Raw genomic sequence first — 12,084 nt, 5'->3', positions numbered from 1 at the left:
TTGATACATAGTGACATATGGGGTCCTTCTAAGGTCACTACGTGTCATGGGAATAGATGGTTTATTACCTTCATAGATGATCATACAAGGGTTTGTCGGGTCTATTTGCTTAAAGACAAATCAGAAGTTGAACATGTTTTCAAAAAATTCTATAACATGATTCTAACTTAGTATGGCACTAAGATTCAAATTCTTAGAAGTGACAATGGTAGGGAATATTTTACTAAAACTCTAGGGAATTTTTTGGATGCTCAAGGCATAGTTCAACAAAGCTCATGCGTACATACTCCACCATAAAACGACATAGCCGAAAGAAAAAACAGGCATCTGCTTGAAATCACCCGGGCTTTACTATTTTCAACTGAAATACCAAAATATTTATGGGGAGATGCTCTTCTGCATGCTACATATTTAATGAACCGAATGTCGTCTAAAGCTTTAAAGTTTCAAACGCCCATATATGTTTTAGAAAGTTCTTTTCCAAAGTCACGATTATTTTGTTCCATGCCTTTAAAAGTTTTTGGTTGTACTGTGTTTATTAAGAACACCAATATCAACCTTGGCAAATTAGACCACAAAGCCCTCAAATGTGTTTTTGTAGGAATCGCACCACATAAAAAGGGATTTAAATGTTTTCATCCAAACACGGGAAGAATGTTGGTTACCATGGATGTTAATAAAAGAAGACTTCAATTTTTCGGATCTAGTATTTCCAACTACATTTGAGCCATCTGCATTTGACTCAAATCCCAAAGATTGTCCAATCTTTGAACAAGAGGAATATGTAGATGTTCCAATAGGATTACCACTAGATCGAGAAAGTGAACATAATATTCCTCCTGAAGAAACTAAAGTACCATTTGAACCTCAACAAGTTACCCAAGAGGATTGTAGTGAAAAAGAAAAAAAGAACAGTTCGGAAAAGTTTATGAGCGAAGATTCCCTCCGAACAAAGAGTTCAACACAATCTCAGCTCCTGATTCCGAACCGAGGAAGGAACCATCTCTTGGTAAGTCATGTGACCTGAGTGTTCCAATAAATAGCCTTGAGAGAAGAAAAACGTACATGTGTTAAATATCTACGTCCAATTACATGTCTTGCTCAAAACTCTGACCAAAGTACTCTGCTTTCACTTCAAATGTGTCCAAAGTTCAAATTCCTAACACTATACAGGAAGCCCTTAAAGGTCCAGAGTGGAAAAAGGCTGTTCTAGAGGAATTGAGTGCTCTTGAGAAGAATAAGAAGTAAGTGGGTATTTACTCCAAAATTTAATGTTGATGGAGCCCTTGAAAGAAATATAGCAAGGCTAGTAGCCAAAGGTTTCACACAAACCTATGGCATTGATTATACAAAAACATTTGCTCCAGTTGCAAAGTTAAATACCATAAGGATTCTACTTTCAATAGCAGCAAATCTTGATTGGCCAATTAAGCAATTTGATGTGAAAAATGCCTTCTTGAATGGCAAATTAGAAGAAGAAGTTTCTATGTTGCCACCACCTGGGTTTGAAAGTAACTTTGGCACAAAAGTGTGCAAATTAGAGAAAGCTTTGTATGGGCTCAAGCAATCCCCAAGGGCATGGTTTGCATGCTTCACTCAAGTAGTCAAAAGTCACGGATACAAACAGGCTCAATCTGATCATACTCTATTCACTCGATTTTCCTCCAAAGGTAAAATTACAACCTTAATAGTTTATGTAGATGACATACTCGCCACAGGTAATGATCATGAGGAGATGGAAAGAATGAAKGATCGACTTGCTAAAGAGTTTGAAGTAAAGGACCTTGGAGAAATGAAATACTTTCTAGGTATGGAAGTTGCAAGGTCAAGTAAGGGCATTGTATTGTCACAAAGGAGATATGTTCTGGATCTCTTACAAGATACTGGAATGAGTGCATGCCAACCGATATATACTCCAATTGACCCCAACAAAAGGTTGGATGGCATTACTAATGGGAAGCAGGTTGATACTCATCAATACCAACGGTTGGTTGGAAGGTTGATTTACTTATCACATACGTGACCTGACATTGCTTTTGCAGTTAGCATAGTGAGCCAATTTATGCATTGTCTTTATGAAGAACATGAAGAAGCTGCCCACAAAATTCTTAGATATTTAAAGAGTTGTCTACTCTTTAAAAAAGGAGACAACCGAACCATTGGAGCCTTCACTGATGCAAGTTGGGCAGACCCAAACATGAGCAGAAGATCTACATCGGGATATTGTACTTATGTATGGGGAAATCTTGTCACGTGGAGAAGCAAGAAACAAAGTGTTGTATCCAGAAGCAGTGCAGAAGCTGAATTCAGATCAATGGCAGATGACATGTGAAATAATCTGGATCAAAAGGGTCTTTGCTGACTTACGTTTAAAGGTTGAGCTACCTATGAAGTTGTTTTGTGATAATAAAGCAGCCATTAGCATCTCACAAAATCCAGTCCAACATGACAGGACAAAACACATTGAAGTGGACCGACATTTCATAAGGGAAAAGTTGGACAATCGGACTATCTGCATTGCATTCATCCCTTCCAATGAGCAAACAGCAGATATCTTAACTAAAAGACTATTTAGACCGGCGTTCGATCGTCTTATAGACAAGTTGGGCATGTATGATATATATGCACCAACTTGAGGGGGAGTGTGGAATTGATACAGTGAATATAATCCCTTATTTCTTGGGATTATTTTTCCTTTTGTAATAGATTTGGTAGATATTTGTCTAGTTTGGTAAATTTCCTTGTATGTTATCAAATCCCTTAAATTATGGGATTCTAGTTAGGTCTCTAAGCATAAATACCCCTTTTGTTTTTCAATGAGAATAACAACATATTTTCTCTGAAATTACAATCTTTTCTTGTAAACGGAGACCTTGCCCCTCTTGAATCAAAAAGGTAGCCTATTCTTATTCTTATTGATTTAGTACATATCAGTTGATGGTGTTGCTAGATCATTCTTGTTACTATATTGACAAAGGATTTGGATGTGAAATCAAACTTCTTATTAAAGCAAAATCTGTGCAAGTTGAAGTACTTGGTACCAATAATGACTCCAAAGTCCAAATCTTCAGTTCTATACTCCCAAATACTACCTACTTCTTCATTTTCTGCTTTATCGTGTTCACTAACAGTGACCAGAATTGCTGTTATGTAGGATGGGTCTTACTCAAGGGGTCCAGTTGACATACCTGTTGGAGAAGTTACTGAATCCAACTACTACCTATCACCAACATTCAAGTTTGAGCAAGTAAGTTCTTTTGTTGGCTTTCTCCTGTGGGATATATTAGTGATCTTATGGTTTACTCTGCTCTATATGCATTGTACTTGGTCTGAAGATGTTCACAAAATATGTATTTTTTTCCTCTTATAATGGTCCACCAACTAAATGGAGATTCTGCCTTTTACAACCAATACATAACTTTGCTGCAACGATACAAATGTAGGAATGCAGGTGTATTGTATGTGGATGGTGGGATTTGCCAATTTTGGAAAATCAGAAATTAGGGGTGGGGGTGTTGCTTCTATATGTGTGGATTTTATATGATCACATAGTTTTAAAAGTAAACCAATAGAAGAAAAATTATCTTCACAGTTCATTCATTTAATTTGTAAAAACCATAATTGAATTCTCAACTTTTGAATGCAGATAACATAGGGAATAGAAAAATAATGGACAGCCTTGCGTCTGACCTGCATGGTATATGTCACATAGATTATAGAACAAAATGCATATTTGGTATATAAAAATAAGCACACACCTAAGTCTGAAGTCTTATTTTGTATCATCCTATCCTAATCCCATCCTTATGTGTTCGGGGACATGGTCGATAACTCATACCATGCACACACCACACCACAAAAGCACCCAACATGGATTCGACAAGAGTGGAAGCATCCTTCTTCCAAGATATCTAATAGGACATACGGTGCTTCCTAATTTATGCGTAGGCAAATAAAAACTGAAGAGCATGTTGTTTAGTTAACTAAAATTATTTAAGAAGCATACTCCGGGTTGCAGTATAATTCTGACAAACATATGGCATCCCGATGAAGGAGGTGGACTAAATGCATTAAGTTTGAGGGCAATCTGCCCTAGACTGTAAGCAATGCAAGAGACCATTAGGCTTTTAGGTTCCTTCAAGTTTTATATTCATAAAAATTGATCCATGTTCCGTTGTATGTGTGTGGACATTTGCCTCTTTAATGAGGTGTGTCTAGCTCTGTTATTAACTTTGTTTGTCACCTTTTCCAACTTAACACCACTTCAGTATTTCTTCAAAGATGTGGAAAGTATAAAGTAGTGGCAAAGCCAACACCAAAAAGGTGTTGTGTCTCTTAAAAATGATGAATAATATGGTATTATGGCAACAAAGTTGTTCCATCTCCACAATATTGATATATAATTTCATCATCATATTTCAAATACTTGTCTATCTACATTTTCATGACGATGTTGATTTTTCCCATCAAATTTGGAGTTTGAACTTGATAAATGAATCGTGTGAAAATTGTCTAGAAGAAAAATTGCATGAGAAAATATATAGATCATGTACTTCAAATCCTTATCTATGAATTATAATTAAAGTATAGGGTTTTCCATTACCTATAAATATGGTTATAATCGTCTTTAATGTGTTTAATTTGTATATGTTCTTTCGGTTAAATATTTGGAAGTGATTTTTAACATTGTTTTTCATCTTCCCTTTTTGTTATTGTTTTGTTAGTGTTTGGATAATTATAGATTTTATTTCTTGTTTGTTGGTTTCTTTTGGTGTTTGTATTATATAGTTAAAAAGGTTCTTTAATACTACTACGTACAAAACATTTTTCATTAGTTTTATATTACACTATATATGTGCTTTATGTATATGGCTGATTATAATAAAAATGGAGAAGATTGACGATTAAGATCAACAACTCAAGTTCACTTGGTTGCTACTCAAGAGAATGATCAAGGACCAATATTTTCTCTAAAGTTCGATCATCAGCTATACCTTCATCATCTGCTATTCTAATCTTATTTTTCATAACTGTCTCAACTGAATTGTATATCGTCTCTACAACTGCTTATCCGAGTTGGAAAACAATAAGGTTTTTGTTACTTTTTGGGAGGCTTATTGTTATCATTCCAAACTGGTCAAAGCATCGGAAATTTGGTGTCTAAAGCAATAACCATACTCGTGCCTGCATGGACAGCTAACTAGTCAGTAAGGTTGCTGGTAACTGTGAATCGTGAGATGATGTCGTGGCTGATCACTTCTAGGTCCTCTAAAAGATTGCTGCTAACTGGCACCAATGTGCTCTCTTTTACATCCTTTACCAATCCTTGATTACGTGTTTTTGGTATTATATATCAGTTAAAGGAGATCTGAACCACTTAAATTATTTACAGTTCCAATATATGGTGTTTGCATATAGTATTGGGGGATGAGGGTAGGTTAGCATTTACCATGTATGGGAATAGGCATAAAAAAGCTGTTTCTTTTTATCGATTGTCTAGATGTAGCTCTATGTCTGACTGTTCCCATTGCTTAGTGTTTGGTTAAAGGTTGCCACAAGAGACTGCGCATTGTTCATACCATAGAATTCAGTGATGGGGGTTCAGATATCCAGATCATGAGGGTTGCTGTATACGAAGAGCAATGGGTCAGTACTGCTAATCTCCCTGACAAGAGGTATTATTAACTTCACCTACTTTACATTGCTAAAGTTGATACGTCTTTACAGATATTTTTGTAGTGCATGCAATCCTAGATGCAGTTCATCTTAACTGGTGGCTGTGGGCCTGTGGCTACTAATGTTTGTCGATATTGAAAATAAGGAGGTGTTGGGGGTGATATAAGCAATAGAAATTGATCTATAATTATCTAGCATAATAGTAAGATAGTGAGTATATGATGAATTACTTTCCACTATAGCATTAGAACTGTTAAGAGCCTGCTTGTTTTAATGGCATGTTTTTGAGGGATTTGGTTTTCGTGGAAGGAGAATCTTTAGTCTGTTTGGTTTGTAGGATTTAGGATGGAATTTGATGTTTTGTAAATATTTGTTTGTTTTATAAATAATTTGCTTGTTTGGAGGCGATGGAGAGACTAGGGCAGATTTGATGAAAAGAGGCTGGGTAGAGATGTTACGGAAACAATTGAAATCCCTTGGAATTGGAATGAAATGACTGCCATCTCCAAGGGATTTCTAAATCCATCGGTTGTGGGAATTTAAATCCAAACTTTTTTTTCAAACCAAACACAGGATTGGAATGGAATTCAATTCCAAATCCCGCAAATCAAACTTTTTTCGTTCTGTTATTGTCTATGTTAACACTCGTAAAGAGGGCCGGACTTGTTCTTTTCTTTCAAATGATCTATTCTTGCTACCTGAGTTTAGGTTCTAGGCTATGGACAATTTTATCGTGAATGGGAGCATAAGAACAGGTCACTTATGAGAAGTATATTTGGTCATGATTATCAAAATTATACACTAAAAGCAATTAAATTTTTGTGATTATTTTATTTGTGATGCAAATATGATTAGTAAATCAGATTCCTGTTTGAAGCACCCTTGTATCAATTTCTTACTTTGTCTTTGTGTTGTTTTTGGCTTATCTAGTATGATTTCTCTTTATACATTTGTAAGTTGCTCTAGAGGAGGTTGAAGCCAATCTATGATTCATGAAACATGTATAGTGATTATTCATTATTGATTCGACTCATGAATTGACATATCTATTGATTGTACCGGCCTTATAGCATACATACAACCCATCTTTTCACTTTATTTCATCTTTTAGTTCTCTTGGGTGCGTTTGGTATCCAGACAAGACAAGACAGGACTACACAAAACAACTCATGTTTGGTTAGACAGATTTGGATAGGACAGAACAGATAAAATGATAATTGTATCCCTAACGAGTTGTTTATATATTATATATATTTTGATTAATTTATGTAATTTATTAAATTATAATTAAATAAATATTTTTTATAACAAAATATATCATTTCAAAGTTTTCGTCAAGATGATTAAAAAGAAACCGAAATAAAAAGTTTACGTAGTTTCCAATTAATCAAAATATCGAAACCTTATAAAAGTAGTATTTTGAGGACATCAAAGTGGAAGTTTAAAGAGAGAAAATACAATGAATTAAATTTAAAGAATGAATAAAATGTAAAGAGGGTGTGTATTTGATGTTTTAGAAGAGAATTATGTTCTATTTTGAGGCTATATTGGTAAAATATGGGTTTGTTCCACCTTGTTCCATGTATCGTTGTTCTGTCCTGCTCATTGGGGTGCGTTTGGTACACGAACGAGACTGGACCGGATTGGACGGGCGAGAGTGAGTTAGACGGATGAAAGGTGGAAGGTTTTAAATTGACATGGGTAGTCTAGAAAATTACCAATCTTGTCTCTTCTCCCTTATTTTATTCCACCTATTTTGATGGACACAAAATGTGCATTTTTTGTTGCACTCAGTCCTGTCTTATCCTGTCCCAGTTTAATGTTATGCCAAATGTGGGACAACAAGTTTTTGTTCATATACCGAATAGACCTCTCCTACCTCGGTGCTCAAGTAATCCACATGAGATAATTGGTATTACCACTAATTTTCTTTTGTTGTTTTCCAAATGCAAACAGTGACGTGGACTTTGACGTGAAGCCATTTTCTCAACGGAAAAGAGTTCAACCTTCGGAATTAACTGGATCATGGAAGGTATTCGAGACAAGTGCCACACCAATCTATGGCGAGGAGACGAACCCAAAGGAAAACGACGACGACCCTCCATATGTTTACCTTTGCACCGAGACCTTAAAGAAGAGAAGTTTGCCAGAGAGTGCAGCCTACTTTGGTGAGGAAGAGGTGTTAGACATGGTAGATGTCACAATGCTTTGGTTGCCTGGAGGTGTTACGGGTTACGTTGATGTCAGCAAGGATGGAATCTTGTGTATTGGTGTTGGGTGGTACTCCGATGAAGGAATCAATCTTGTTATGGAACGGGATTATGGAACCGATGGGAAACTGAAGGAGGTTCGATCAAAAACCGAAGTCAAGAGAAGGTGGTCTGATCCACCCCCTTTCTAAGGTTTATTTGACAATTGAGTTGTTGAAAGATCCAGATTTCTATATAAAGAAAGGCAAAAGTCCTTTGTTGTGGTGTTAGTTTAACAACGGCTCTTCCCCGTCAGATCTGTGTACATTCCAACTCCCGAACCCTACTTTCGAGTGGGATATACTTGTTTAATTTTTTTCCGTCCCAAATAATGTCCACAATGACAAAGAAATGTGTAATTATTACTTTGATAGTCGACAAGCTTGACTTATAGCGAATTCCATAGAATTGGGCCGGCCGCCTGGAATCAAAAGACTTTCGAACCCGTTGAAGATCCTTGTGGCAGACGCATATCCTTTCCCGTGCGCGTCTTGTTACACTTGTTAATCAACTAAAACACAATTTTACCCTTAACAATAGAGATGGTAATGAATTTTTTCATCAAATGATTAAGGTCAGAATCAAAAAGTAAGCATTTATTTTGTAAGTGGACACTATTTTGGGTCAGACTAAGGGATCGTTTGTCCAAACACTTATCCAGGAAGTACTTACTGGTAAGAGAGAATACTCTACCTTATTTTACTAGGTAAGATTGTAGTTTATCAAAATGATATCATATGCAATAATTTATTCTTACCGAGTAAGACTCTGCATCCTTGTCAGCTCTTACGGATAATGATCTCGGTCTTGCCATGTTCATCTGGTAAGGTAAATGACCCAGTAGGTAAGCAGTTACCGAATAAGCTTAAAATGATCCCTAAAATAGAAATGTGGACCACTTATTTTGACAGATATGGGTTGATTGGGCCAACATACCAGAAGAGGAAAGCTGCTATGTGCTGTCTTCAACTGCCACTTTTTCCAGGAGTAGGAGGTATGCATTTACTTTCAGTTTGCAGTAGTGGATGCTTTAAATGACGAGTAGATGTGCATGAACAATGGCATCATATTCATGCCTTTAAGAAGCATCATAACCCACCCATCACTTCTAAACGAGTTGAGCGAGTTTAACTCGACTCAACGGCATTAGGCTAATGTAAACGTGTTCGATTGTTCAATGAGTCTTCTTGATGTAGATTTGAGCTCTACTACTCGCATAATGCAACATGATACATCTTGATTTTAATGTTTCGTTTTATATTTTAGGTCTATCAATATTATGATGTTATGTGGTTCTGAGAAAAAGTAAATGTTTTTATTTTTTAATGAAATATAAATTTGAAGATATCATAGTTTAAAAAAAATAATTGATATTAGTATTAAATTAACTATAAGTTCTCGTTTTTATGGAATTTTATTTGATTCAAATTTTTATTAAAATTTTAATTAAAATTTAAGAATGAATTAATTTATTTTTGGTTTAATAATATAATTTTTTGTAAAGATAATAATTAATTATTTTGTTAGAACTCAATAATTTTTCTGATTATATTTTAAAATTTTTATATTTTAAAATGAGATGCTTATATTCTATTTGATTATATTTATCCACAATTAGATACACGAATTCAAACATGAAGCTTTAATAAGGTGTATTTACGCACAATTTACTTGTAATCTTGAGTTTTAGGTAATATGCATCAATAAATAGTACTTCATGCATAAAAAACGGTGTTTAAGAGTTTTTGTCAAATGCTTTATAATATAGTATAGATTTCGAGAACTCAAAAGCCCGAAAAATATCCATCATAATTATTATCAATTTGAGAGCTCGAAATATCTGTAATAAAACAAGTTGGATAAAAAAAAGTTGACTGTAAGAACGCTCATTTGAACTCGGTAAAGTTCAAGTTCAAACTATGCGATAAAGAAACTCCCTTTGTTTGCAGCGCAGGGTTGAATCATTCACCGGTACAATCTGACCTTAACGGGTGTTTGGAGATTGCTTATTTAAAACAACTTATGTTTTTTTTTAAAGTGTTTACCAACTTACATGGTGTCAAACCGGAGTTTTATAAAAAGTGTTTGGATTAGCTTATGGCGGTATCAAAACGTAATAGGTTGTTAAATTGTTTTTTAGTATTTGACAAATTTTGCTTATACATAAAAACGACTAAAAAGGACATTTCTTCCATTAATAATAGAGGGTCACGCCGATGTAGCCGGAGAAAGGAATGGGGCGCCGATGAATAGGAACGATGGTTCGTAGGAGAGATGGTTTAGGGTTTAAAAAAATAATTTGGTTTCCAAATCTGATAAGTTGTTTTTGATAAGTTAGAAGGGAGTAACTTATCAAAAACTCCATATTACCGGTTTGACACCGGTATAAGCATTATCTTTTTCCTACATCCAAACACTAAAAAATGCTTATTACCCGTAACACATCGGAATAAGTCAATAAGCACTTTAAATAAGCAATCTCAAACACCCCCTTAAAGGGCCATTTCGGTAAACACTTACCGGTAAGATTCAACACTTTCATTTAACTTATTAGGTAAGATTTTAACCTATTAAGCTACATTGTATGCAACATTTTTATCCGGTAAGCTTGTCACTCTCACTTATCAGGTAAAGTTCTCGGTCATTGTCATCATTTTCTTACTGGGTAAGATTCTAAATCCTTGTCATGTTCATCCGATAAGGTAAAATGACCCAGTAAGCACTTACGATAAACGCACCTAACATTCAATTACATGGATTGTGATCTTGGCATTCCAATTGGAGGGATCAAGAGATGATAAATTATGTTTTCTCAACATACAATTTCAGAGATGCACAAAGGTTTGAAGTCAGAGGTGGATCTTGGGTTGGGCCTGAGATAGATTTAAAAATTCCCAGTCCAATTAGAGCTGTTTACTAAACGCTTACCCGGTAAGCACTGGATGAACATGGCAAGGACCAAATGAGGGTGTGACGACTCTTACCCGAATAAGTGCTTACCAGGAAAATTGTTGCATAGAATACGTTTTGATGTACTACAACCTTACCCAGTAAAGTAAATTAGAACGTTGACTTCTAACGGTAAACACTTACCGGGTAAGCATTTAGGTAAACATCCCCTTGGTGTTACTATAGATGCCAAAAGCCAGTCCTAAATGGGTCATCGGCTGAAGAAATCCGATTGTAACCGGGCCTGCCGGTCCCGACTAAAAATATTATGATCGATCTTAGGCTCGGCAAGTTCGGACCTGTTTTCTTAAAGAATCAACTTTTAAATAATCTCATCTACAAAACATGTTATAGAAGTGGTTATAATTACCATTTTTTTGAAATTGAGCATTATTATACACTTTTAAATAAACTTGAAAAACTTTGTATTACAATTTGTGAACATCTTTAAAATATTAACAATTACATGAAAAATTGTTTCCTATGCATAATCGGTCCCGGTTCTAATTCAATGACCGGTACTGGGCCGGGCATCATTTTTCCAGAAATCGTTTATGGACCATGGCGCTATAACCAATATCCACCGGTCCCAATCAATCTTGGTTTCGGTCCCTTGCGGTCCCCCGGCCGGGCCGTCTCTGGCCCTCTCTAGGTGTTGCTTATTTTGGACCAATTCGGAACATTGGGAATGGAAAAAACGATAAGTTAGATGTTGGTGATGTATAAGAGGAAAATAACAGGGAGGAGGTGTGCATTTAGAATCATATGATCACTGCTTCATTCAATGATCGATGAAACCTGATTTTCAGTTAAAATGGCTTGATTTATGGATCAGTTTTAACCAATTAAAATTCAAATTGATGAGTAAGGGGCCGTTTCGTTTATCAAACACTTACCCGATAAAATTTCACACTATTATGTACTTACCGGGTAAGATTTTAGTCCATCAAAACGACATAGTATACAAAAACAATTTACCCGGTAAGCGCTTACCGTGGTAAGAGTCGTCGCCCTCACTTATCGGGTAAGACTCTTGATCCTTGTCTAGCTCTTACCGGATAAGATTGATTATTGGTGCTTACTATATTCATCCGGTGAAGTAATGTTACCCGGATAAGCGTTTACCCGGATAAGCGTTTAGTAAACGGTCCTTAAATACTTTCCAATTTTTTTGGGTTCTTTTTTTACACGTTCCAAGATGCAAGTGACA

At 35.6% G+C, this 12,084-nt stretch overlaps 1 protein-coding gene across 1 annotated transcript in view; it reads left to right on the top strand.

Annotated features, from left to right (window-relative positions):
* Window positions 1–8,152, top strand: part of LOC112522452 — a 19,129-nt gene extending 10,977 nt beyond the window's left edge. The window contains exons 3-5 of the mRNA XM_025131569.1: window positions 3,155–3,247; window positions 5,536–5,675; window positions 7,633–8,152. Of these exons, the coding sequence (XP_024987337.1) occupies window positions 3,155–3,247; window positions 5,536–5,675; window positions 7,633–8,077 (678 nt within the window). The 3' untranslated portion in view covers window positions 8,078–8,152. The remainder of the gene's footprint in view (window positions 1–3,154; window positions 3,248–5,535; window positions 5,676–7,632) is intronic.
* The last annotated feature ends 3,932 nt before the right edge of the window (window positions 8,153–12,084 follow it).

This window comes from Cynara cardunculus (assembly GCF_001531365.2).
Source record: "Cynara cardunculus var. scolymus isolate 2C chromosome LG 12, CcrdV1, whole genome shotgun sequence".
NCBI classification, from domain to species: domain Eukaryota; kingdom Viridiplantae; phylum Streptophyta; class Magnoliopsida; order Asterales; family Asteraceae; genus Cynara; species Cynara cardunculus.
The sequence above is the reverse complement of the archived record's forward strand: the minus strand, read 5'-3'. Positions and strand labels throughout refer to the sequence as shown.